Source organism: Wallemia mellicola (assembly GCF_000263375.1).
Source record: "Wallemia mellicola CBS 633.66 unplaced genomic scaffold WALSEscaffold_13, whole genome shotgun sequence".
Lineage (NCBI taxonomy): Eukaryota > Fungi > Basidiomycota > Wallemiomycetes > Wallemiales > Wallemiaceae > Wallemia > Wallemia mellicola.
In genome coordinates this window covers 149,325-175,194 of record NW_006531970.1, presented here as the reverse complement: position 1 = coordinate 175,194, position 25,870 = coordinate 149,325, and the positions used below count along the sequence as shown (strand labels likewise).

Sequence of the window (25,870 nt, the reverse complement as noted above, 5' to 3'; positions counted from 1 at the left end):
TAACAAAAAGTTATATTATCTCTCTAAATAACTGTGTCATCAATTTAACTTCGCTGCTATCTATATGGCGATTACGTTGGATTTCAGCGCCTGAGATATCATCCTCTTGCATTTTAATATCACCGTTAGGTGTATCCTCATAAATAATAGACGTCGTCTTTGAATCATCGACGTTGTTGACCCTCTTAGGCAGGAAGCCTTCAAGGAAGTCCCCGTAGAGCATTTCTGGTCCAGGAAGCAAATGTGATGGTCCATCAAAGAGGTTCTTAATCGTACGTTTAGATCCCGCTTCATTCGCATTAATGAATGCATTATCCTTCTCCATCTCGTTATCCCTAAAGAGCGCCAAATGGTCGTCAAATTTACCAAAGATCTCTTCAAACATGTTACCCGATTGGTCCTGCTTAATCTCATCTCTCCTGAGATCGAACTTGGATGCTTGGTCGCCAATTAAGACCGCACCAGCGCTGCCCATAACATACGTTTGGGAGTGTGCGAAATTACGCACACGGTTTTCGTGTGTTGTGGCCAAACCAACCAAATTGAATCCCTCTGAAAGTGGCATGAACGCGAATTTGAAATAACTATTGTCAAATTCAGTAACTTCCTCACGCTCAATGAGACCCTCGTTGGTGATAGTGAAAGTTGTCATCTGGGTTGCGATAGCACTCTTACTTAAAACCTTCTCACGCTCAGCTTCCTTCTCGTTGTCTTGAGTGTTCATACGTGGTCTCGTAGCGCCAGAGAAAAGGGCAAACTTGTTAGCACTCGAGTGCGCCAAAATTTGAGGAGTTGTGTACGCGAATGAGTGTGTGTAAATGCCTAGTAGTTGTGTTAATTAATCATAAAAGAACCTTTGCAACACTCACATTTACAATTGGTGAGATTGTATACTAAACAAACACCATGGCATGCTTCACCTGCTCCGGCTGTCGCTCTAACAGCTATATAGCTGCTGCCCACAAATACACCCTCGTTTAATGTGACACCCTCTCCGCTGAGGACTCTAAGTAATGATGGTGCGTTCTTTCCAGTGTAGACGGCTGTTGGATTCCACAATGAGATGGTGCTTGGGTGAACCATGACAAGGAGTGATGAATCTGGAGAGAAGAAAACGTTGTTCATCTCTTCATCTTTGTAATTGAGTGTAGCGAACAAGCTAAATGAGACTACTATTGTTAGCGAAATAGAAAACAGTGAGGACTCCAACTCACCTTGACCTTCACGAATAATACTCTTGATCTTTCCTAAAGCCTTTGGCCTGTAGTCCAACGGCTCGGCTCTCCAGAGACGACACTTGCGATCTTCTCCAATAGTAGCCAACACTGGCACGCCTTTTGAGGAGTTCGACCAGGAAACTTGAGTGACTGCCGAATCGCCATGTGGCTTATCGATACGAGTGTTGAGTTGATATTTACCACTTTCTTGATCAATTTGCCAAATTTTTACAGATGCACTGTCAACGGTAGCCAACCAGTCACGACATGAGGAGACATCCTCCACTCTTCCTTGAATGTTGAATTGGCTATTATCATGGAAATCACCCTTATTGACGATTCTGTTGTTTGGTGAGACCTCCAGCTCTTCCGATGTGTTGTTGTTGATATCGTAAATCTGCAAAACAGATGGATGGGAAGATGGGAAAATAAGCTTGCCATCGTGAGTGTTTGTGATTGGTATTCTCTCGTGGTGGTTAGGTACAGATGGGATAACCAAGCCACGAACGACATGGTCAACTCTCCATTGTGCGCCATCGACGTAAACCTTTGATCCATCAACTAGACCAACAATCCAATTGGTTTCATCATTGCAAACGATGTAGGAAATTCCAGCACCGAGTCTTGGCAAGAAATCCTTCTTTGCGAGACGACCATTTGTTTGGCGGACGTGCCATCTAACTAGGACACCTTCATCACCACCACTGAGGAGGAAGGAACCATTTGGAGTGAAAGTGAGTGCTTTGATAGGATGTGAGTGCCAATGGAGTACCTCTGTTGGACAGTTGTTTTGGAAACCTGGGTGATTGAATGAGTAAACTTGTGGTTTAGCTGGTAATTCAGACGCGATAACAGAGTATGGCCAGAGGTGAATTTTACCAGAGCTGAGTTCAGAGGTAACGTAGAACTCGTTAAGAGGGTCTAAAGCAGCTTGCATTTGCTTCTCTGGGTTTACCCATTTAACGAATGAACGCTTATCAACGAGATTATGTTGTGAAACGTTCAACTTCTTACCACATTGAGCGGTAAGGATGTCATCGTTCAAGTTGACTGAGGTCGGTGGGCGCGTTTGACCGAGTAAAAGGGATTGTTTCTTGACTGACTTGTTGTGCGACCAGGTGTACTTGTAGTAAACAGTGTTTATGACTGGTGGACGGTCAGAACCGTCGGCAGCCCTACTACGCTGAGCGATCTTATTCAAAGCAATGAACAAAATTGTCTGGTTTCTGTCAGACTGTGATTGTTGTACTAAAAGGTGAGAAATAGGTGAGTAGTAAGTGATGTGCTTAATAGGGCTAAAATCGAGAGTATCCCAGAGAATGATAGCGCCGTCTAAGGCAGCGGTGATAATCTTATGCTTGTCATAATGAAGGGTCTGTATCGAAGTAATTTTCGCGTTGTGTGCGTTGTTGATCGTATGTATCAAATGTGAATGATTGTGAATTTCAATCGAGGATTGGTTTGCAACGAAGACGTACTTGCCATCGACAGAGGGCGTTATTGTAGAAGAGGGCGAGGAAATAAATTTTGTCGGTAATTTCCTAGCTGATTGTATTCTCAATGAATTGAGTGTATCAGAGATGAGGCTGATACCAGGCTTGTTCTGCTGGTGAGGGTGGTCTATCGACCTGCCAGACTGTATAGCCTCCAATCTCTCCTTATTCATGAAATCTTCTACAGTCGACATCTTGATTGTTGAATGTCAAGGCTAAAATTGAACAAAGTTGGGCGGCTGTCGAATAAATTTAAAAATTTAGGCGTAGAGACGACTGGGAATAGTCTATTACGCTATGAGAGGGTTAACAATTACTACTACAACAGCAATCTCAACAGGATCTACAATAGTTTGTCGTCGAAAGACTTGACGAGAGAAGACAGCGTCGTTATTAACAATATAAATTATCTCGGTTTGTACTACAATCTCCTGAAGAGCAGGCCAATCGAGTACAACTTATACGTCGAATACAACGACACACTGACGCTCATCCATGGTGTAGACAAGTTACAACTGCCGATGTCTTCGATGGAGGTGCAAAAGCTCGAGAGCATTTCTATAGAGAATATCATTATACAATCTGCTATTCAATCTCTTTCCACTCTGATAGGCTGTAAGCTACCGCTACTATCAAAGTCAATACCGTCGACGCTATTATTAAAGCAATTAGTAGAGGAGTCCTCTGAAATATTCCACGCTTATTATCAGCAAAGAAACCAGCAATTCCCTTCAAAGTTACTATCTCCCTGTCTACTCTCCTCCATCAACCATAGGCTACAAAATCCTAACATTTTCACTAACAAACATGCTCATAACCACCTTGATCTTCAAATAAAACAGAATCGATATCCAGATATAAATTTTCTCAATGGTTTCATATCTGACATAGCGAGCGATCTAGAAATACAGTCACCAATAAACAAGCTATATTACAATCTAATAAAGTCCAAATATTTATTAAACTGCTTCATATAAATTCATTTCAATCTGCTCGCCCTTGCTACCTTTCGTTTCTTCTATAGAGGACATCGAAGACACATCCTCGTTAGCTTGCTTTATCTTTGGAAGGAAATCTCTGACTCTGTTGATGGCTGAACCTTCTGGGAGATCGCTACCCTTTCTGTACTCTTCAAACTTTTTATCCTTATCTAAACCCTTTATAAGTTGTTCTATTGGATGAATTAGTAAATTGTAGTGTGGTTAATAGACCACCCACCCACTTTATCCTCTTGCTCTATCACTTCTAGTTTATTTTCGCTCTTATTCATCGTAGAAAGTGAACAACCATGGGAAGTGCCTCTGATTGTACACATCCTGTCCAATTATCTGGACTTTGTGCAATTTGCGGTAAAGATGTATCACAAGAGTGCGTATAGCCTTCTCATACTATTCTACTCTTATAAAATACTCCCCTAGACAACAATCTGAAAGTTATCATATATCACACTCTACAGCAAATCTAACTGTTAGCTATGATGAAGCGCAGAGGATTGGAAAAACTAGCAAACATACTCTATTAAAGTCTAGCAAACTTGCACTAATCGTAGACCTCGATCAGACGATTATACATGCAACCGTTGATCCAACGGTTAATGAACTATTACAAGATCCAACTTTAGTCTATAAAGGTGCACTTAACGATGTACATAAGTTCAAATTGGGCGATTTCGGTCTAGTAAACCATCACGAATTTGGTAGTTGGTATTTCGTTAAATTTAGACCAGGTTTGATGGAATTTCTTGATAATATGAACAAATTATTCGAAATGCACGTATACACTATGGGTACACGTTCTTATGCTTTAGCTATTTGTCAACTTATAGATCCATCCGGGAAGTATTTTGGTGAAAGAATTCTTTCACGTGATGAATCAGGTTCATTTACACAAAAATCTTTACAAAGGTTATTTCCAACGGATACCTCAATGTGTGTTATCATTGATGACAGAGCTGACGTATGGGGTGATAGTCCGAACCTCGTGAAAGTAATCCCATTTGAGTTCTTTGTCGGTATAGGTGATATTAATGCACTTAATAAACGTAAAAAACTACGGAGCAATCAAAATGGAGATGGAGATGGAGATCAAGAGGAGCAAGAACAGGATAGCAATGAGAGTCTATCGAAGCAAGCCGATCAGAGACCTCTAGCTAAGCGACAGAAAGAGCATCAGCAAATCCTTAGTGAAACAATAGATGAAGAATTACCAAGATTATCTAAAATACTAACTCAAATTCACTCAAATTTCTACAATTTCAAAAATGCGGGCGATGATCCAGATACCAAGGAGATTATACCAACATTAAAGCGTAAAGTTTTGCATGGTTTGAAATTAGTCTTTAGTAGTGTCATCCCACTTGGTATGCCACTAGAGATAAGCGGTATATACAACCTCGCCAGCAAGTTTGGCGCCACAATTGATCACAATTATAATGAAAAGGTTACCCATGTCGTAGCAGCAAAGAAAGGCACTGCAAAGGTAGAAGATGCTAAGAAAGGTGATAGTGCCCACGTAGTCTGGTCGGAATGGTTGCTCGATAGTTGCGCTAAATGGGAGAAAATGCCTGAAGAGAATTATTATTTGGATGGACCACCGAATAACCCTAAGCAGGTCGTCCAAGAGAGCCCCTCGAAGTTTGACCACGTTGATTGGGACACTGCTGATCAAGAGTTAGAGGATTTTCTGAATGAGGAAGACAGCGAAGGAGTTGAGAATGAAGATGTTACGAATGAAGGTACCACCAGAAAACGTTCGCGGGATAGTCCAGAATCAGCATCATCAATCAACTCACCAAAACGACATAAAGCCGATAGTGATAAATCGAGCGATGACTTTGACGATTTCGCCAATGAACTCGACGGGATAATATAATACCACTAATGAATTTAAATTATAAATGTATTCTAATAAACAACTTGAAAATGATATGTATAATGAGCCCAGATTAGCTGGCTTTCTTGCCCAATTCGATTTCCTCAATGCGTGATTGTGGTTGTGCAAAGATACCACCACTACCAACACCCCAAGCGAAACCTCTACCATGAGCTGGTGATCTGTATCCTGGACCTTGATAGTTAATAACATTGTCGAGCTTTCTCAGACGTGGCCAGGCGACATAATCAATACCATTTTTGGCAATGTAGACTGAAGAAAGAGCAACCAAATTGGTGAAGAAGAGGTAGAACGTCATAACTGATTTGCTTTTATCTCTTGGAAGTACGATACCAGAGAGTAGCATAAGGAGTGAGTATGTGAGGACGTATGGAGCCGCCCGCGTCAAAATAGGACGGTTGTCTCTAAATGATGCACCAGCTTGTGGTGTCCAACCACCAAGAACGAGATCGAAGGCGTCTTGTCGACTACCATCGTAGTAATTGTTCTTAACATATCTCGTGATACTGTTAATCAAATCCCAGAAAGCACCTTCAACTGTACGCTTTCCTGTACGTGTGAAGTCGGTCTTGAGAGCGCCTGTACCTGAGTAAGTGACAGAAACAGCGTCGGCGTGGTCTGCCCAAATATTTCTAAAGAGATAGATAAATCCAAGGTCATCTGATACACTATCCCCAGGACCGAGCAAACCAGCATCCATCAATTGGGCAGTAAGAACAACTCTGGCAACTGCGCTCTGTACGACGTTTGTTCTGTCTAAGCAATCCATACAGTTGGTTCTGAAAACGCCACTTTGTTTGTTGACGGTTGTAGTATCCTCCTTTTTGAAATATTGCTGTGCTTTAAGCTCTTCTTCGAGTCGGTCGAGGAGTATATGTATACGATCCCAGCGCATTTTGCTACATTCGCTGTGGAAATCAAAGTATTCGTAGTGAATATTAGGATGGTTAAGCTTTCCGAGAGCATTCTCGAACCAATCTTTCACTGGCTTTTCGTATCCTTTCTGGTTGACGAGGTTGATACAGGTTGCCTTACCGTAATTCTCGACAAGTAAAGCGAGATGTAATCTTAGTGATTCTACTGATTGCGGAATGTCCATTATTTGGAGATCTGGCTTGTACCTCAGGGTGTTGATCTCTGACCAGTAAATTGGTACTGAACCACGACATTGTACATGTGAGTATGTCTTATTCTGAGCAACAACAATTTGTTCAGTTTCATTAAAGTTTGAAACATTGCCAGATTCGTCAATTCCCCTACTAAAGTAGCGTGTACCCGCTCTGAATCTGCTTCTTCTAGCTATAAGTGCGATTGTGACTGGTTGTCCAAATATACTTGTTGGTTTAATTTCCAAGAAACCGTAAATTACTGGCAATAAGAAGCTGGCAAGTGGTCCAGAGGTGTCTAAATTAGATTCCAAGAGCGGCTTTTGGAGGAATTTGTTCCAGTAGAATCTATCATCAGTTCTCTCGTGCATTGGTGCACCCTCAGATGCTGACTGTGATCTCTGTTGGCTGCTTGTGAGGTCATAAGCAGGCGAGAAGTAGAAGTTGCCATCGTTGAAGTGATTCTTGAGTAAACCGAGGAGAACGCCGTCTACAGGGTGCTTCAATATTTGTGAAAGTGTAGACGTTCTGTCAATTGGGTACATTTTGAAGTCTGTCGCTCTATAAATCGCCGCATTGTTGATTTCACCGGCGTGCTCTCTATCGCTAATGACAACAAGGAAGGGAGCTAAGGAGGTGTTATTGCGAAGTGACTCTATATAGTTTATTACGTACTAGTTGTTAAGTTTATTATACCTAATACACCATATACCGTTATGACACTATCTGCGTTCTGCTGGATATCTTTTGGAGAGTCTACATTACATGAGATGCATTCTAATAGATAGGTGTACACTTACCAACCATCTTTATTTCTCTTGTTACTCTGTCAATAGCCAGAGATTTGCTTTTGTTGGTGCTGTTGTCATTGCTGACGGGCTCCAAAGTGTAAGCCTCGGAGGATGTGATCCTAGGAGTGTATTAGAGGGGTATCTCTAGTTGTATATCATCCCACAATCTTAATTTGTCATGTACGAAACTCATCTTGATGGATGAGTGGGTCAAAGAGCGTTATGCTGCGATATGAACAGGGTACGTCGAAATGTATAGAGAGTATTACATTGGAGAGTACATACTGATCACGATGAGGGTATTAGATGGTATGATATGATATCTTATTCGTACGATGGAATTTAATTACGTACACACTCCTGAAAAGTCAAAACTCGCTGATAACAATAATATAAGCGGTAGTTAACCATTTCTTTATATACAAGGTAAACATGTATTACACATTTTACATATGATAAATTTCTTCAAAATCGGTAACTTGAGATGTGAAAGTTTTCACTTGTTTCAATTAAACGCATGAAAGATGCCTAATAGCTATTGAAGTAATATTAAGCTTTTTTGCACTGTGCGATGACAGAATTATCACAACATCTTTCTAGTCTATCGAGCACACAATTTAACCACGTCATTAGCAACAACTATTATGCAAGCAACGCGCTTAAAAGCCCGCTTGTTTGTCCCTAATTAGACACGTAAAGGATGCAAATATCTACCGGATTTCTCAAACTCGCTGCGTTACTCTCGACAATCGGATTAACTGCAGCTGAATGGCGATACCTCAGTCGACCAGATCTCCACATTCCTCGCTTGGAAGTAACCCAGAATACCGGGAAGACGGCAGATGGTTTGTTGTTTGTAGCACCGTTCACAGGATCACCAGTTGAGGATGAAGAACATCCACCGCATGTGAGTTCCTAGTTGTATTTGCATACACCTCTCACACAAGTTAGCAACCTTCTGCTTACATTTTAAGAGAAGATGGTGACCTCGTCTGGTCTGGTTTCGCTAGCTACTACTCAGGATGGCTTGCAAATTTTCAGAAGGCTGAATATCAAGGTCAAGATGTTCTTCTCGCTTTTGAGGGTAAGCACAACAGTGCCCATGGTCATGGACATGGGTTGCTGAAGGTTTTGGACAAATCATACAATCACATCACATCCATTAAAGCTGGCCATGCGAAGTTGATCGACAAGCATGAAGGTCAGCTCATTCACGATGGTAAATCTGCCTTGTTTCAAATTTACCATCCCGTTCCACGCGATTTGAGTTCCTTCAATGGAGGCGATCCACAACGCGAATGGATTGTTGACTCACAGTTCCAGGAGGTTGACACTCGTTCAGGTGAGGTCATCTTCGAATGGAAGTCTCTCGACCACGTTCCACCTTCACATAGCAACATTACACTCACGAGCGGTCAAGCAGGCAACGGTATTGGCAGTGTCGAAGCCTGGGATTACTTCCACATCAATTCCGTCGATAAGAACCATGATGGTGACTACTTGATTTCTGCAAGAGATGTCAACTCTGTGTACAAAATTAGTGGAAAGACTGGTGAAATTATCTGGACACTCGGTGGTAGGAACGTCAACGATGACTTTAAGCATCTAGACAAAGCGTCACATTTCTCTTATCAGCATCACGCACGTTTCCAAGGCGTCGATGAGGAGGGTGAGTGGATGTCTTACAGTTGCGTGAAATTTTGCTAATTGGCATGACAGGACGCGAGATTATATCCCTATATGACAATTCCGCTCATGGAACTGAAACTGATATAGGCCATGCTGTATTCGACGCCCCAACTTCCTCTGGAAAAGTCCTACTAGTTAACACCGCAGGCGGTAAGAACAAGTGGACAGTTGAGACACGCCAGGCATTTTACCCACCAGATGGACTCATTAGTAAGTCTCAAGGTTCTACACAACTGCTCGACAATGGCAACGTACTCGTAAACTGGGGTAGCGAGGGAGCTGTCACCGAGTTCACTAGCGACGGCAAAGCGATATATCATGCCTACTTCGAGAAGGGACATGGTGCCCAGAATTATCGTGCATTCAAAAACGACTGGCAGTCAGTTAAACCATCAGAAGATGCAGCCCTGGTTGGTTATGTGTACGGGCACCTCGGAAAGCTCATACTGGCCAGCTCCTGGAATGGTGACACCGAAGTTGCAAGTTGGAGATACTACGGTGCTACCAAGAAGGGTGGACCTCTCAAGCAACTCGGTGAAGTCGAGAGAAATGGCTTCGAGGCAAGGTTAGAATTGAACCATGTCAAACATGACTATAAGGAAGTCAAGGCAGAGGGATTAGATAAGGATGGCAAGGTTATCATCGAAACCTCTCGTGAAAAAGTGGTCGATAACGCACCACTTCCGCCTGACTACCGTCAATATGAGAATATTGGATTAAACATGGGAAGGATTATGATATCGACTGGAATGAATGTCTTCAGTCACAACTACGGTGTCTTCTGAGTAGTGTCTCTCTAAAACGTGTACTATCTATGAATGTGAATATTCGAATCAAATATAGAGACTCTACTTGATAAGTAATGTGGTTGGGTTTAGGTTGAGAGTGCTACATGTTTTGCTAATCTAAATCTGCCTAATGATATACGTCATAGTAGTGAATCTCCCGACAAATGATGATACTTCTGATTGGAGGACCCTGTCTATTGTAGTAATAGATTTAGATATCTTTCATATTCAATCGTTCCAAAGTTAGTTTCTTTGATTTGATGTTGGCTGACGTGATTAAACCTGTATGTAATTCTGCAATCGAGACATTAGATATAATATACGCATACACATTCATAGGTTTAGATACACTCTCGAAGTAAAGTCACTTCTAGGCATAAAAGACACCTTGATGCACAACTTTGAGCATCTGTTTCATAAAGCGCGCAAAGACGATGATGGTAACACATTAATAGACCCTTACCCTGAAATTGAAAACCAGCATATCCCTAGTCTACTCGTACTACCAAAAACACTGCCCACACTTGCCCAGCTCACTGCCGAAGCGGAATCCAGCACACGGCAGAAGGTCAGCGAGCGTACGGCCAAGATAAATGATGCGCTATCTGAACCATTAGACTACAAACCGGGCCAGTTGGGTAAAAAGCTTAGTAGGGATCTCGATAAGCGTCCAAAACCAAAACGGCCAATACAACCCTGGGAACTTTTCAAAGCTATCGAGAAGAAGGATATAATGTTTATAATGACCTGTAGAGATCATAGTTTCGACTTGCTCTTACGAAAAGTGGGCGATAGCACTCCACTAGTACACGCGATGCGTTTAGGAAAGGAATACGATGGGATTGCTATCGTCCTAGTCGGTGCGATGTCAAAGTGGGTGAACTCGATGGACGAACACACCCTCAAAAGTGCATCGAATCGCGAAATACTCAAGAGTCTAAGGACGAATTTGAAATTGGCAATAGATCATGGTTTGTCGACTGGACAGACAGATTTATTGGCCTCGTATTTGCAAACGCTAGTCATGAGTGGTACGCGGTTTATTTTTCTACTAAACATACATCTGACGTTACATAGAGGGTGATAAGTTTATCAATGACGCCACACAGTTGGTTTCACTGGCACTCACAAATCCTATCACGAACAAACCCGTCCAGACAGCTGCGTCCGAGTTGCGCAAGTTCGCGACCTGGAGGTTAGACAGAAGTGCCTCTACGATTGCTAGTTTGGATGATTATCTGAGTAATGGAATTGCAGATTTAGTGCGTGAGACTCGAAAATAAAACTTTGTCTTACAAAATTACAGGTTATGATGGCTGCCTGGTTGCAAGTCCTGAGGTTCTACCAGCAAGGTGAACCGATACCGGTAAGTGGAAGATTTAATAATGTTATCGCACATAAATACTTTTTAGACCTACGTATTCGCTCGGGATGACAGATGTTACAAGACATTCGTAGAGGGGCTGTCAGCGGCAAGCATAACGATTAAAGTGACAGCATCGCATAAACTCAAATACCACTTATCAGCAATTGAAAAGGTCCTTGGTCAGCGGCATATCTCCTTGAAAGAACGCGTCAGCAAGCTCTCAAAGGTGTTAGATCAAGGGGAGACTTTAGAAAATGTTGGGTGTTAGAATTAGTATCACGGATCTATAAGAACCCAGCTAATCTCTATAAATATACCATTATGCATTGACTATATGTTACAATTATTTACTGCCAGGTAGCTTGTCACCCTGCTGAGGAATATGACTGAAGGCACCCTTAGCGAACCACTTATCATTCGCGGCCTTCAATTTGCGTTCGTTTTCTGCTGTCTGGTTTGGATTTGCTAATTCTATACCTTGGAATGGAGTGATAGACAAACTAGATGCCGTACCGCTTGTGGCCGTTCCAGAGGTAGCTCGTGAAGGACCACCCAGAAGCTGTGTACGGATCTTGTTCTGCTTACTCATCTTTGCGCGACTCTTTGAATCGATAGCACTTGCGCGTAACTTGCCCGATTCTTTACCAATCATACCGAGTCCACGAGTCTCACCGCCGAATGCATCCGTCTCGGCTTCCTGCTCGCCAAACTTCACCCTATTACTGAGCTGACGGAGCTCCGTCATGGCATAAGCCTCCTTGGCTTTACGCGCTCTTCTTCCACCTCTCCTCTTCTTCTTTCCGTCTTCTGATGGCACAGGAAGTGCCTTTGTGACTTTAAGTGGAGGCGGTTCAGCCATCTTTTCGAAATGCTTTTCTAATTTCGTGCGAAGGAGATCACCATAGTTACCCTCCTTGCTGCCACCTTCGAGATCGACACGAGCGGCAAGAACTACTTTAGCAGAGACTGTTCTTTGAGCTTTCAGTTTGTGCTCCGGTTCACATGACTGAACGAGGTCAGACTGGTAGATGAATCCAGTATGACGGTTCATAGTAGCTGTCGACTGTCCAGTTGGTGTTTTCTTCATGGCACCAAGGAGGTAAACATTGCATGACGGCATTTTTGCAAGCGCCTGTAAACCTCCTGCAACACCTATCAGCTTTGCAGCTGTGGTAGTCCCTACAATAGCAGATACATTTGGAGAAAGGATGTTCATACGTGATTGAACGTATTCGAATATCTTTAAAAGTGTCAAAAATATCACTGAATTTAACGGTCCTACTAACCTTATGTTTAGCCTCTTCAAGCTCCTTGTGAACTTCACAGGCAGCATCTACACGCTCCCATTCCTCCCGCGTCAATTGGCGGCCATCGGCAGTAGTAGCACTGACAGTGATGACCATAATAGTATGACCCTTGACAACGTCCTTGAGGGGTGCCTGTGAAATATCTTCGATGTTACCAATTGCTTGCACGACACGCAAGTACACTGTTGGTTCAGGTACCAAAGTGTCTAAACCTGGGAATTTTGCGTGATAATGATCTCTAACGAATTTGTGTACTATGAGCAGTTCGTTGTCCACTTCTACAGCCAGGTTGTTCGCTTTTACGATAATGTCATACTCCGGATTGTCGACTATTGAGCCACCCTTAACAAGCTTTGGAGAGGCTAAGAATTCGTCAATCCCCTGAGTTGCTAATGAGCTAATTACCAAACACTAAAGGGTATACACTCACCTCAAGCACTTCCTTCATACGCCTTGAAGAAGTTAATGGCGCAACTTTCCTAACGTCTAGGATCTTTTCCAATTTATAGCCCTCAACAGCCTCAGCATCGAGCTCATCAGCTGGGCGTACGCCACCTGTGGGTATATAAAGCTGGCCTTCTTGTAGCTCAATGGAGGGCTCTTCGGAGGTGTCCATAACATTTTCAGATGATTCTTCTAATGGATTTTCACTAGCAGGACGTTTACCGTTCTCATTGAAATCGTCTCGCTGTTCTGTTTGCTCTGTTTGATTTCCCTCTGTGATCTCGTCATCCGATAGACCATCGAGATCGTCTATAAGCTCTTGTGCAAGTGACTAAAGATATGTGAGTTATTTAATATACAAATTGTGATTTACACGCACCATCTCTACTTGATGAACAAGTTGATGATGATAGTAGAGAAGCAAAATAGGAAGAGTGCAAAATGCAAAGATACTAGCCGATAGGAGTGGTATTCTACGTCTGCATTCTACGTCTCAGTGACGTATCTCCTAAGCTCATCTCTTGCTTATCAGAAGATGTTGTCATACGACCATTTCTGGGGGCTAATAATGTTGTATGTATATCTCTACGTAAAGTAGCGTCATAGCAAGACTCAAGATACACTCTTCATAGAACTGTCATACAACCATCATCGGAAAAATCTTGTGTCATATTTCTGACGAATAATGAGACATCAGTTTGAAGGTCTGAGGAGTACTAAAGTGTGACACAGCCAAAACGATAACAATAGGCGAAATCGGAGATATCTGCTAAACTCATCTATCTCCTCGATAACCCTAACTACAGCCGGAATTGGACGGTGCGGAACGGAAGTAGTAGTTAATTGGAGTGCATTTTTATGAGAAACGTATACATATTCATAGATAAAACTCGTTCGTATAGTCTATTTTTGAGATCCGAATATTGTCGAAAACTTTGTTCGGAGATGCTCGCATTTAGTTAAGGAACGCTGGTATATTGGCAATGTAGAGACCCAGAAAGTGGTACGTATACTTATTATGCATTATATCATAGACTGGTTATCCAATTATGCGTAATATGCTCGTCAAATGATTCTCCCGATGACGTTACACAAGGTCATTGCAATGAAATAGCACGCGTATAAGGTAAAAAGAGAGCAACTAAGCGGCTAAGGTGCATTAATTATTACTAAATAATCAAAATCCGCATCTTTCCGATTATCTTACATACTACTGAAATTTGATTCGTGAGCGAAAACACTTCTTTCAACTTTACATCCAAGATGTTCACCCGCGGTGTTAGAAACTTGCGGCAATTCGCCACCCAAGCCTCACGTATAGGCGACAAGAAAGTAGATATGTCCTTGATGTGAGTTCTGCTTTATTCGACGATTTTGTTCTCACTCCATACCAGCGAAGCCGGTCAAGGAAAGTACGTCAACTACCAAGTGAGGAGCACACCTAGCTCGCTGCTAGCATGTCTAACATCCCTCCCAGCGTATTGAAGATAACCTCAACATTGTTCGTTCACGGTATGTTACAGCATCTTCTCTCAGATTGTTCTAACATCTCACACAGTCTCAACCGTCCTCTCACACTCTCCGAGAAGATCGTCTACGGTCACTTGGATAACCCAGAAGAGCAAGATATCGAGAGAGGAAAGACTTACCTCAAGCTCCGTCCAGACGTGGGTCTCGACGAATAATATATCACTTTTTACTAACATCTTCTAGCGCGTTGCTTGTCAAGATGCTACCGCCCAAATGGCTCTCCTTCAGTTCATGTCAGCTGGTCTTCCTACAACTGCCGTCCCAACTACCGTCCACTGTGATCACTTGATCGAAGCACAAGTTGGTGGTGTTGCTGATCTCGCCCGTGCAAACGATCTCAACAAGGAAGTTTTCGACTTCTTGTCAACCGCTACATCAAAGTACGGTATCGGTTTCTGGAAGCCTGGTTCAGGTATCATCCACCAAATCGTTCTTGAGAACTATGCTCTTCCAGGTCTCCTTATGATCGGTACAGACTCACACACTCCAAATGCTGGTGGTCTCGGTATGGTTGCATGTGGTGTTGGTGGTGCCGACGCCGTTGACGTCATGGCTGATCTCCCATGGGAACTCAAATGTCCAAAGGTTATTGGTGTCAAGCTCGAGGGTAAGATGAGTGGATGGACCACTCCAAAGGACATCATCTTGAAGGTCGCTGGTATCCTCACTGTCAAGGGTGGTACCGGTGCTATCATCGAGTACTTCGGTCCAGGTGTCGACTCTCTCTCCTGTACCGGTATGGCTACCATCTGTAACATGGGTGCTGAAATCGGTGCTACCACCTCCCTCTTCCAATTCAATGACCGTATGGCCTCATACTTGACTGCCACCGGTCGTCAAGCTCAAGCCGACTATGCTAAGCAATTCGCACCAAACCTTGTCCGTGATTCAGACGCAGAATACGACCAAACCATCACCATCAACTTAGATGAGTTGGAACCACACATCAACGGTCCATTCACCCCGGATCTTGCTACCCCACTTTCAAAGTTCGCTGATGAAGTCAAGAAGAACAACTGGCCAAGTGAATTAAAGGTTTCCTTGATTGGTTCATGTACCAACTCTTCCTACGAAGATATGACTCGTTCAGCTGCCATTGCCAAGGAGGCATACGATGCTGGTCTCGTCGCTAAGTCCAAGTTCACTATCACCCCTGGTTCAGAGCAAATTCGTGCTACCATCGCCAGAGACGGTGTCATCGAAAACTTCGAAAACGTTGGTGGTATTGTCCTCGCAAACGCCTGTGGTCCATGTATTGGTCAATGGGACCGTCAAGACGTCAAGAAGGGTGAAGCCAACTCTATCATCACCTCATACAACCGTAACTTCACTGGTCGTAACGATGCTAACCCAGCCACCCACGCATTCGTTGCCTCCCCAGACCTTGTCACTGCCATGGCTTTCGCCGGTGACCTCACCTTCAACCCAATGACTGATAGCCTTAAGACTGATGACGGCAAGGACTTCAAATTCTCCGACCCAGCTGGTTACGAGCTTCCACCAAAAGGTTACGATGCCGGTGAGAACACCTTCCAAGCTCCAGCGGAAAACGCACAAGAAGTCTCAGTCGCCGTTGACCCTAACTCACAACGTTTGCAACTCCTCGAACCATTCGACAAGTGGGACGGTAAGGATCCAGAAGACCTCCCAGTCTTGATCAAGACCCGCGGTAAATGTACCACTGATCACATCTCTGCTGCTGGTCCATGGTTGAAATACAGAGGTCACTTGCAAAACATCTCCCAAAACTGTCTTATTGGTGCCATCAACGACGCCAACGGCAAGGCCAACTCAGTAGAGAACCAAGAGACCGGTGAATGGGGTCCAGTCCCAACTGTTGGTGCTTGGTACCGTGACCACGGCCTCAAATGGGTCGTTGTCGGTGACCACAACTACGGTGAAGGTTCATCTAGAGAACACGCTGCCCTTGAACCAAGATACTTGGGTGGTGCAGCTATTATTACCAAGTCATTTGCACGTATTCACGAAACCAACTGTAAAAAACAAGGATTGCTTCCTCTCAACTTCAAGAATGAAGCCGACTACGACAAGGTCCAACCAACCGATAAGATCAGCTTAAAGGGTGTTAAGGACAACTTTTACCCAGGTTCTGAAATCACTATGATTTGCAAGCACAAGGATGGCTCAGTTGACGAATTCCCATTGACTCACTCATACAGTAAGTGATTAATATTTCCATACCAGCTTTTCTAACATACGACAGACCAAGAGCAAATTGCATGGCACCGTGCTGGTTCAGCATTGAACCTCATGAAGGAGCAAGCCAAGGCTGCAGGTAAAGCTTAAGCAGCTCAATGAATATTTCAGGTCACGCATTAATTAAAGTAAACTAACATCTACAATCACTCAAACTTGTTTCTTATTGAATGTATTTTTTCTTTCACAATATTATTATTATGATATTAGTATGATATGCCCTATTCTATTGATATTTTGCACAAATTATTAAAACAATCTATCACACATGCCCTCAGGAAGATTAAGAAAAAGCAAGCAGATAATAACATGCGTTGTTTCTCATTCGTTCCCTGTATACTATAAATTATGATCTGATATCATTTATGTATCAGATGAATGTAGTGTTCGTTTGTGTGTTTTCTTCAAAAAGAAAAGAAACTATTTAGCTGGGCATGAATAGTAGTAATATATGCATAGTCTCTTGTTAAAAATCCAGAGATCAACTACAGTGCTAGACAATAGAGCAAGTAGAAGCTGGTACAGCCTCATCTAGTTTCAAATCCCTACGTATCTGTTTAGCGGCGATTGGATGGTAGAAAGATTGGTTATCTAAGAAGGTCTTCTTAGCTGTATCGCTATCGACTTTATTGAGTGATCTGAAGAGGGGACGACAGAATTTCATCCTTCCCTGTCTAGATACCCACTCTGCAGCTGGATGCACGTAGGTGCTACCCGTTGTGAGTGCAAGCATGTAGAATCTGAAGCGTATTTCAGCATTCTGGGCTTTATCAAATCCATAAACCGTAGCAAGTGCCTCAGGGATGGTCTTTTTGAATGTTGGATATGATTGTAGTTTCTCGAGGAAAACGACTTTCTGGTTGGAATTAAATGAGTGGATATCACCCTCACTGAAGACCTCTTTGAGGTGATCTACCTCAGAATCACGTTGATTGTTCCATTTTTCAGCCAAGGAGTAGGCGACGTCCGCGAGTGAAGTGTCGTAGTCAAGTTCGACAGGAAGAGACTATGCGATTATTAGACTGGCGATGTAGAACACATCTCAAACTCACCAATCCAGAGCCATTGTACCATGCATCGAAGTCTACCTTCTTGAGTGCATCTAGGGCGTTTTGATTATCAGCGAAGAAGTTGAAAAGGTGGTTGTGGAAATCTGCTGTTGCAATACTCTTCCCGCGGAACTCCTTCACGTAGCTTTTCACAAATGGCAAGAACACGTCCAAACCTCCGACAGTCTTCTCCAAATAGTAAAGGAAATTAGCTCCTTTGTCGTAAGGCACACTCGAGAAGCCTTCATCAGGATCTTCGCCCACATGGTATGGAATTACGAGCTTTTGGTATCTAGGTTCACTACTCATTTCCTCCAGGCTTTCCTGAAGAGCTTTCCTGCCAATGATGTAAGAAAAGTCACGGTCAGCCTTACCGTGGAGGAATTGAAGGATGAGTCTCTCCATGTAGGTAGTGAATCCTTCATTAGTCCAGAAACTGTTCCAATTAGCGCATGTAATCAGATTTCCAAACCACGAGTGGGAGATTTCGTGTGCGATGACGTCTGTGAGACTTCTATCACCGGCGAGTAGTGTAGGAGTTGCAAATGTGAGACCTAAAGGTTTTTAAAATACTAACTAACGCTTTTGGGATACCCACAGATGTTTTCCATTCCACCAAATGGTGCACTGGGATGCGACTTTAATTAAGACATCCATTAACAGGAGTAGCTCACCTCTTTGGTTGAATGAGAATATCATACGTCGTCCACTCGTAGTCGATACCTGCGAGTTGCTCCGCTTGGTGAACATACCTGCTTGTGTCCTCCTTGAACTCCCAAAAGGAGGCATCCATGAGTCTATATGCGGTTAGTTAGGCTCTTTCACTACTTCTCTACCCACTCTGGCTCTGTCCAGACACCGGCATTCCACTTGACGCCAGTTGGCACTTCGAAAGGCTTGAAGATGAGCTTACCAGATGCAATTGCGAGTAAGTATGAAGGCATAGGGATTGGTTGATTGTATTCGTATACTGTTTCCTTTCCTACAACGTCCTCAAGGGGTGTGTCTTTTGGTGGAGACACGCGTAAGGCCGACATAAGAGCTGGGAGGGTGCTTCTGACTTTTGCATCGTAAGTAAACTTTCTCGCAGGGGTGTCCTGGCAAGGTACCAGCGACCTCGCGTGAATAGCTTCGCATTGACTGTAGACATAAGGGAAATCACCTCCAGTGGTTTGGGCTTTGTCGAGCCAGGCTAGAGCGGTACAGGAGGTGGTAGTAGAGTATTCCACCGTGAGGCTAACGGTGTCATCTTTCTTGAGTGTCGTTGGTAAGCTGATCACCAGCTTGTTACCCATGACGGGATGTCTATCGTGCAGCTTGTAAGACAATTTCTTATCGTTAATATGTACTCGATGTATCTCCAAGTAGCTAGCGTCTAAATGTAGCTCTTTGACGACATCTTTGTGAGAGATGAGTGCATGAGTGACGCTACCGATAATCTTGGAAGATTTCCAGTTGATATGCCAATCTAATGAGAGATGTGTAGATGATATATCCTCGTAGTTGCTCTGGGTAGCTTCATCAGGTGTCGTTTTTGGTGGAACGTGAGATTTCATGGTAGTAGATAATAAAGAGAGTATTGTACAGATATCTTAGGAGACAGACCAAATAGAGATATAGAACATACGCAGCGATCTTCTAGAGTGACGCAACCGCTGCAGATCTCGTTGACAGCTGCAGTGATCTAGTTACTGAATAGATGACTAAAAATACAAGGAGAGAAAAAGAAGACAAGCTAATAAAACACATTAAGCGTACTCCCCTTTCTTCTTCCTCTACGCTGATATGGTGTTCACAGGACTTGTGAGTAATTCATCTCTAAAAGGCTATAGACTAACGAATGACGAGATTGAAGCAGTTGGTAGGGTCTCCCGGATCGAGCAGATCGATGAATCTGAGAATGGCGGCTGGAGCGTCACACTCACCACTTCTGAGAATCTTTTGAGTGACTGCCAGAATGGAGACAGTATAGCAGTAAACGGTACATGCCTCACCGTTGTAACGTTCGACAAAACCTCCTTTAAAGTTGGTCTCGCACCCGAAACTCTGCAGCGCACAAACCTTGGTGAACTTAGAGTAGGAGACAGGGTCAACCTCGAGAGAGCGATGCAGGTTGGCACACGCTTGGGAGGACACATTGTACAAGGACACGTCGATACCACGACACGCATAAAGGATATCACGAACGACGGTTCTTCAATTCGTTATAAGTTTGATATCCCCCCAAAGCAGCACGATAGGGACAATGTCGGTCCGTACATCATACCGAAGGGCTACATAACCCTCGATGGTGCATCACTCACAGTCACTTTCGTCGACGCACGCGAGAAAACATTCGGCGTTATGCTTATCCCATATACACAATCTCAGATAACGCTCTCATCAAAGAAGGTAGGCGACTCCGTCAACCTTGAAGTCGATATGGTTGGAAAGTATGTCGAGAATGCAGTAGAAGCACTTTTCGAAGAGGCAGAGGATGTCGACGGCGTGGGCAAGCAGACGCCTCACGGCAAGCGCATCGCTTTGGAAGGCTTCGTTGAGCGTGCTGTCGAGCGCGTTTTGGAGAGGAAGGGAATCATAGGAAAAGCTGCTCAATTGTTGGGCAGATGAGAAAGTCGTAATTGAAACGTTAATGACGCTCAGGAAGTCTTCACTATACGTTTCTCTATATGCATTCTTAAATACACGTTATTTACTTCTTTATGTGTATATATACATTAATTACATTGGTTTCCATTTTAAATTTCGTTATTGAGCATTCTGTAGTAGTCTGTGTGACGTTTAGATAGAATCTCACGCGTGCTTCCTTACTCACCCTCAGCCTGGTCAATGCATTTGACATTACCCATGAGCTTGTTGATTGTCTCAATATACTCATCCTCCTCAACGCTATCGTAGACGATACCACCACCAGCTTGCAAGTATGCGACGCCATTCTTGAATGTCATCGTGCGGATAGCGATGCAAGTGTCCATCTCATTGTCTGCAAAGTCAAATCTGCCAGCTGCACCAGCGTATATACCCCTACGCTCACCCTCGAGTTCTCCAATAAGTTCCATCGCTTTGACTTTTGGAGCACCAGAGACTGTACCAGCTGGGAAGATTGATCTGAATGCATCAAAGCGCGTCTTCCCCTCGCGAAGTTGACCAGAAATCTGTGAAGTAAGGTGAATGACGTGAGAGAATTTCTCAATTTTCATGAGCTCATCGACATTGACGGTTTCAGGTTTACAAACTCTATTGACATCGTTCCTTGCAAGATCAACCAACATGATATGTTCAGCACGATCTTTCTCAGATTTTGCGAGCTCAGCACCGAGTTTATCGTCTTCATCTTTCGATTTACCCCTCTTGACTGTACCTGCGATAGCGTGGTTGAATACCTTGTTGTTCTCGACTCTGCAGAGTGTCTCTGGGGAGGCACCAACGAATCTTACACCTTCCGGCGTGTCACCGTCGAAATCGAGATAGAACATATGTGGTGATGGGTTAACCGTACGAAGGTGTCTGTAAACGTTGAATGGATGGAGATTTGTCGGTCTAGCCAGGCGCTGAGATGGGACAGCCTGGATGATGTCACCCTTATTGATGTGTTCTTTGAGGGATGTAACGAAACCTTCGTAGCCCTCCTTACCGACGTTGCTGTATGCTTCACTGGATTGTCCGATCAACGGTTGGTGAGGAACGCTAGGGATTTGTTGATCTTCTAACAATTCAATTGTCTGTCTAATCTTATCAATAGCGACGTTGTACCTCGCCTGGATTGTCACTTCATTGCAGTTGTCTGGTACATTAACATGGCTGACTACTTGTACCTTCTGGAAGATGTGGTCAAATACCAAGATAGTATCGCAAATCATGAACATAGATTCTGGAATGCCCAATGGATCCTTCAGTTCTCTCTTTGTTTTAGGTTCAAAGTGATGAACACAATCGTAGGCAACATAGCCAACTGCACCACCGGTGAAAGTATCTAAACCGTCTACCTTCACGTACTTGTACTTCTCGAGTTCAGCCTCTAAAGCTGGGAGAGGATCGCCTGTGATTTCCTCATTTGGACCTGATTTTATAACTTTAAGAGGTGCTATAAGGAGTGTGTGAGTTATAAGATATCTTCATTCTTGCTATATGACTCACATGCACCTATGAAAGAGTATCTAGAGCGCTCATTTGCAGCGACACTCTCCAATAAGAAATTGTACTTAGAATTCTGAGATATCTTCAAATAAGCGATAACTGGTGTTAATAAATCGGCCTGTATACTCGTATAGACAGGTACACAGTTTCCCTTCTTTTGCTCTAAAATGAGAGAGCGTACATCTGCAAGAGAAGGCTATATAGACTATTAGAACGTACTAGCTTGTATAGAGAAGATTACCTGATAAATTGAAGACATTTTCCTATAAACTTCTTGACTTCCCTCAACCAAGAGAGAATGGTGACAAAGGAAGCATCGCGGTTGTGTGGGATAATTTTAGAGAATGATTTTGGAGCTGTAGTGGCCGTAAGTTTTTATTTTATGTCTTATAAACAGACTAAGAGACCGTAGAAAGTTGGTCAAACTGTATTAGAATATGGTAGACTACCGCTACCGTTGATATCGCGATATGCAGAAATTAAAGCTAAACAAGTTAGAGCTGCATTGCTTATTCTAATTCAACATAACTGCATGTGGCATTGTCAAACTGATAACGATGAGTTCTTTGAAACGAACGCAGACGAAATACTGGCAAGGATTAGATTTGGGAGATACATTAGATACGCTATAGACAGCTATAAAGATAAGCTAGAAAGTAGATGCGCCGGTGAGATGATTACAACCGTCTTGCTCAATGGAAAACTCCGATCTGGCGACATCTTCGAGAGGATGCCAGCAGATATCGATGAGACTACGATGAAAAAGGTCCTTGTACAGTTCCTTAACACCGCTGCATTCACCAAATCAACGCCAATCATGCATGTTAGCCCTAGAGACAAAACATTGCTCTATGAGAAGGAAATAAAAGACACCACATACAAGAAATCTGACATTCTTGGTCCCAAAGATATAAAAAAGATTAAGGAGCTTGCACAGGCTAGACTTCTCCAGGAATTGCAGGTAGAACGCGGTGAAGTCCTCGAAGATGGTACTCGCGCTGGTATGAAGCGTAAGAAATCATCAAGCAAACGTGGAGAAGACGTTATTACATTCGACGTGCGTCATTGTCTTCATATCACGCTGTTAGCTCACCCGCTCTAAGGAAAATGCTTACTTTCGTGTAAACTACGAACATTATAACGTTAGACTGAGGAATAGAGTAGGTTATTTATACAACAAATGTCTAACTCTAACTTCTCATCAGCTTATCGCCGCAGAAGCAGCCAAACGCTGGAACGAACAATCAGGGTTTATCATGGAAGCCTTCCTTCGTGCAACTGAGGAGACAAGAAAAGACACCCAAAATCACGTCCATGACACAATCTCTGAATTGGTTGCAATTCACCAAGTTGCAAAATACATACCGCAAGAAAACACATTAAAAAAGGGCATAGTCTTGAGCAATAAAGAGAATAATGTACAGAAGTTAGTAGCAGAATACTGTCAAATACTCTCGTCACAGGATTTTCCAGGTCCCGCTGGTGCATCCACGAGGTTCCTCCAGAAAGCGGGCAGTAGCAAGGAATACCACGTCTGTTATGAAACAGTATGCGCCCGCATAAAGAGATCCCTCGTCGATAGTCTGGTTAAAGAGCAATTCGGAGACGAAGCAGCCCGAATTATCAACATTGTTCTTGAAAAGGGCAAACTAGAAGAGAAACACATATCAACAATCGGTCTCCTTTCTATGAAAGAAACGAGAGAAACTATTGGTAAATTACAAACCAGTGGCTTACTTCAGTTACAAGAAGTGCCAAAATCAGCAGATAGAGCCGTTCATCGTACTTTCTACCTCTGGTATGTTGACCTCCCCAAGGCATACTTAGGATTATCAGCCAAGCTTTACAAGACAATCGCAAATCTCATCGAAAGAAAGCAACGGGAGAGGAAGATCAGAGCAGACGTGCTAGCAAGAGCTGACAGGAAAGATGTCCGTGAAGACTCGTCTTTGCTTGCAAAATCTGATAAAGACAGATTGGAAGAGCTGAAACATATAATTGAATTGCTTGATGTTGCTATTCTTCGTAGTGACGCTGCCACCTTCGTATTGAGGGATTTGCCAGGTGGACCTAGTTCCCAATTCAGTATTGGGGAGTGAATATAGATTAATTTATGATTATTAGTACAACAACGATGATATTTTATATTGCAATGAATAAGAGATTGACTGCAGATGGATGTATTGTCACCTTTAGTCGTCTTGTCCGCCGTGGTAGATCTCCTGGCCTTTCGATTCAAAGCGGCTGTTGAACTATAGATATATGTCAGCAATGAGTGCCTCTAGTTGATGCATCACTTACGTTGAGAAGGTCGTTTATATCTCTAACCCAATCATCTTGCGCTCTACCTAATCTATCCAATGCGCTCTGCGCTAGCTGTTTCTCAGATGGCAGACGCGGTGTGCCTTGTCGACTTTCGGGGTCGTATATTGCTGCTCTATTAATGGATGGTAAAGCTAAAAATTTGTCAGTCATTTGTCATTGAAATGAACCCCACGTACGAAATGGAGACATAGAAATCTGAATATAGTTGTCGCTGTCAAGTTGCATCACTTCACGCCCATCTAATGAGACATCTGGTTTGCTTCTCGCCTTTGTTGACATCTGATAGGGCTGTTAATATCACGGCAGTCCTCTATATAGATACTACGTACCCTCAACTGTACAGTCGAGTCAGATGGCAGAATAACAGGCCTGAAACTCAGACTACGTGGGCATATAGGTGTGAGTACGATAGATTGGACGCAAGGGTGTACGAGTGGACCACCAGCTGATAACTGAGAGAGTTTGAGTAATGTTTACTATTTTATATAATCTACTCACGGAGTAGGCAGACGAACCAGTTGGCGTTGAGACAATCAGACCGTCTGCAACTGTCTCAGTAAGTGGCATACCATCTACATATATCTCGATCTGTACGAGGTGTGGGTATCTACCGCGGTGGAGGGCAACTTCATTGAGAACATGCGTAACTAGCGATGCTATTAGGAGTATCCTTCATATGCTAGCTCTACTTACCATCTAGGTCGTCAATCAGACCACCAGATGCGTCGTGGAGTGTACACATCAGTCTCATACGCTTGATAACTGATACATTAGAATTCAACACATCATCAATCGCGCTTTTATAGGAGTTGATATCTAGTTGCGATAAGTATGAGACATGCAGAAAGTGTAAACCCACGAAAAGGTAGTAAGAAACCAAGCGTACCCGTACTAAACGACAAAACAGGTGGTACTGGACCAGTTGGGAAGAGTGATGCTGTGTGTAAAGCTGTACCATCACCGCCCAAAGTGATAGCGAAATCAACTTTCGAAGAGAGTGTGAATTCATCTGTCTCCGTTGTTGTATAAAGCTCTCTGGAAGCTTTGAGCTCCTCTTTTACCCCATTTTCGACTATAATGTTCGTATCACAGTAGTTTGTCCGTAGGTGTGCTATAACTTCTTCCATCGCTCTCGTAGAGCATTCGCTATCTGACTTTTTAACTATCAGCACATTCCGTGGCTGTGAAGTCCATTTCAAGCTGTGGTTTCCGCTGTATGGATGTGTTAGTGCGTCACAAACGAGAAGACATTAGACGCACCCAAACATCGATCCCACGGATTGTGTAACGTGCGGTACCCTCTTGCTAGTAACCTGCTTGTTCAACCTGCAAGGGCGTCATTGAGTGTCTGCACACTTTGATAAGACGACAAACCTTCCTAGGGGCTTCAATTCGAAGTCAACTTTGTTGGGAAGCTTATCCAGTGCGCTCTTGGTGTATCTAACTAGACTGCGTAACATGACAGTTCAGCCGGAAGTTCCTTCTTTCTAAATTTCAACCAACAACTTCGAATAAATAT

At 43.3% G+C, this 25,870-nt stretch overlaps 13 protein-coding genes across 13 annotated transcripts; 6 read left to right on the top strand and 7 right to left on the bottom strand.

Moving 5' to 3' along the window:
* Positions 1 to 10: 10 nt before the first annotated feature.
* WALSEDRAFT_64900 (WD40 repeat-like protein) lies at positions 11 to 2,904 on the bottom strand (the record flags this gene model as incomplete). The annotated part of the gene is made up of 3 exons (XM_006958929.1): positions 11 to 822; positions 870 to 1,169; positions 1,215 to 2,904. 3 exons carry the CDS (start codon positions 2,902 to 2,904, stop codon positions 11 to 13), a joined length of 2,802 nt encoding a protein of 933 aa, XP_006958991.1.
* A 21-nt stretch (positions 2,905 to 2,925) lies between these two features.
* On the bottom strand, positions 2,926 to 3,980 carry WALSEDRAFT_69436 (hypothetical protein; the record flags this gene model as incomplete). The annotated part of the gene is made up of 2 exons (XM_006958928.1): positions 2,926 to 3,881; positions 3,929 to 3,980. The coding sequence occupies 2 exons, from the start codon at positions 3,978 to 3,980 to the stop codon at positions 3,670 to 3,672; spliced, it is 264 nt and encodes an 87-aa protein (XP_006958990.1). The 3' UTR covers positions 2,926 to 3,669.
* An 18-nt stretch (positions 3,981 to 3,998) lies between these two features.
* On the top strand, positions 3,999 to 5,581 carry WALSEDRAFT_29209 (FCP1-like phosphatase; the record flags this gene model as incomplete). The annotated part of the gene is made up of 2 exons (XM_006958927.1): positions 3,999 to 4,078; positions 4,129 to 5,581. 2 exons carry the CDS (start codon positions 3,999 to 4,001, stop codon positions 5,579 to 5,581), a joined length of 1,533 nt encoding a protein of 510 aa, XP_006958989.1.
* Positions 4,003 to 7,698, bottom strand: WALSEDRAFT_60674 (hypothetical protein). The gene is made up of 5 exons (XM_006958926.1): positions 7,664 to 7,698; positions 7,509 to 7,618; positions 7,384 to 7,464; positions 4,129 to 7,336; positions 4,003 to 4,078 (listed from the first exon to the last, which is right to left on the bottom strand). Exons 1-4 carry the CDS (start codon positions 7,690 to 7,692, stop codon positions 5,655 to 5,657), a joined length of 1,902 nt encoding a protein of 633 aa, XP_006958988.1. The 5' UTR covers positions 7,693 to 7,698; the 3' UTR covers positions 4,003 to 4,078; positions 4,129 to 5,654.
* Positions 7,699 to 8,190: 492 nt separating this feature from the next.
* On the top strand, positions 8,191 to 9,994 carry WALSEDRAFT_39173 (hypothetical protein). The gene is made up of 3 exons (XM_006958925.1): positions 8,191 to 8,406; positions 8,451 to 9,168; positions 9,219 to 9,994. Exons 1-3 carry the CDS (start codon positions 8,200 to 8,202, stop codon positions 9,971 to 9,973), a joined length of 1,680 nt encoding a protein of 559 aa, XP_006958987.1. The 5' UTR covers positions 8,191 to 8,199; the 3' UTR covers positions 9,974 to 9,994.
* Positions 9,995 to 10,640: 646 nt separating this feature from the next.
* On the top strand, positions 10,641 to 11,586 carry WALSEDRAFT_5928 (hypothetical protein; the record flags this gene model as incomplete). The annotated part of the gene is made up of 4 exons (XM_006958836.1): positions 10,641 to 11,007; positions 11,054 to 11,238; positions 11,283 to 11,342; positions 11,389 to 11,586. Coding segments are annotated over 4 exons (810 nt in total), but the record flags the coding sequence as incomplete, so codon positions are not given.
* Positions 11,587 to 11,656: 70 nt separating this feature from the next.
* Positions 11,657 to 13,422, bottom strand: WALSEDRAFT_32976 (Nop domain-containing protein). The gene is made up of 3 exons (XM_006958924.1): positions 13,080 to 13,422; positions 12,629 to 13,030; positions 11,657 to 12,582 (listed from the first exon to the last, which is right to left on the bottom strand). The coding sequence occupies exons 1-3, from the start codon at positions 13,263 to 13,265 to the stop codon at positions 11,686 to 11,688; spliced, it is 1,485 nt and encodes a 494-aa protein (XP_006958986.1). The 5' UTR covers positions 13,266 to 13,422; the 3' UTR covers positions 11,657 to 11,685.
* A 952-nt stretch (positions 13,423 to 14,374) lies between these two features.
* Positions 14,375 to 17,060, top strand: WALSEDRAFT_32974 (aconitate hydratase). The gene is made up of 6 exons (XM_006958923.1): positions 14,375 to 14,442; positions 14,488 to 14,521; positions 14,571 to 14,605; positions 14,652 to 14,760; positions 14,807 to 16,802; positions 16,848 to 17,060. The coding sequence occupies exons 1-6, from the start codon at positions 14,432 to 14,434 to the stop codon at positions 16,928 to 16,930; spliced, it is 2,268 nt and encodes a 755-aa protein (XP_006958985.1). The 5' UTR covers positions 14,375 to 14,431; the 3' UTR covers positions 16,931 to 17,060.
* Positions 17,061 to 17,333: 273 nt separating this feature from the next.
* Positions 17,334 to 19,445, bottom strand: WALSEDRAFT_29203 (hypothetical protein; the record flags this gene model as incomplete). Its single annotated transcript, XM_006958922.1, has 5 exons — positions 17,334 to 17,846; positions 17,893 to 18,443; positions 18,488 to 18,516; positions 18,564 to 18,686; positions 18,730 to 19,445. The coding sequence occupies 5 exons, from the start codon at positions 19,443 to 19,445 to the stop codon at positions 17,334 to 17,336; spliced, it is 1,932 nt and encodes a 643-aa protein (XP_006958984.1).
* A 135-nt stretch (positions 19,446 to 19,580) lies between these two features.
* On the top strand, positions 19,581 to 20,629 carry WALSEDRAFT_39165 (Lumazine-binding protein). The gene is made up of 3 exons (XM_006958921.1): positions 19,581 to 19,692; positions 19,738 to 20,337; positions 20,404 to 20,629. Exons 1-3 carry the CDS (start codon positions 19,675 to 19,677, stop codon positions 20,497 to 20,499), a joined length of 714 nt encoding a protein of 237 aa, XP_006958983.1. The 5' UTR covers positions 19,581 to 19,674; the 3' UTR covers positions 20,500 to 20,629.
* Positions 19,582 to 22,305, bottom strand: WALSEDRAFT_60673 (anthranilate synthase component). Its single transcript, XM_006958920.1, has 5 exons — positions 22,268 to 22,305; positions 22,027 to 22,222; positions 20,705 to 21,973; positions 19,738 to 20,659; positions 19,582 to 19,692 (listed from the first exon to the last, which is right to left on the bottom strand). Exons 1-4 carry the CDS (start codon positions 22,283 to 22,285, stop codon positions 20,628 to 20,630), a joined length of 1,515 nt encoding a protein of 504 aa, XP_006958982.1. The 5' UTR covers positions 22,286 to 22,305; the 3' UTR covers positions 19,582 to 19,692; positions 19,738 to 20,627.
* Positions 22,306 to 22,324: 19 nt separating this feature from the next.
* On the top strand, positions 22,325 to 24,275 carry WALSEDRAFT_39160 (hypothetical protein; the record flags this gene model as incomplete). The annotated part of the gene is made up of 4 exons (XM_006958919.1): positions 22,325 to 22,393; positions 22,439 to 23,083; positions 23,130 to 23,186; positions 23,232 to 24,275. 4 exons carry the CDS (start codon positions 22,325 to 22,327, stop codon positions 24,123 to 24,125), a joined length of 1,665 nt encoding a protein of 554 aa, XP_006958981.1. The 3' UTR covers positions 24,126 to 24,275.
* On the bottom strand, positions 23,262 to 25,854 carry WALSEDRAFT_60672 (ATP-NAD kinase). The gene is made up of 9 exons (XM_006958918.1): positions 25,726 to 25,854; positions 25,612 to 25,677; positions 25,211 to 25,563; positions 25,045 to 25,167; positions 24,850 to 24,998; positions 24,681 to 24,803; positions 24,528 to 24,630; positions 24,328 to 24,482; positions 23,262 to 24,278 (listed from the first exon to the last, which is right to left on the bottom strand). The coding sequence occupies exons 1-9, from the start codon at positions 25,809 to 25,811 to the stop codon at positions 24,219 to 24,221; spliced, it is 1,218 nt and encodes a 405-aa protein (XP_006958980.1). The 5' UTR covers positions 25,812 to 25,854; the 3' UTR covers positions 23,262 to 24,218.
* Positions 25,855 to 25,870: the final 16 nt, after the last annotated feature.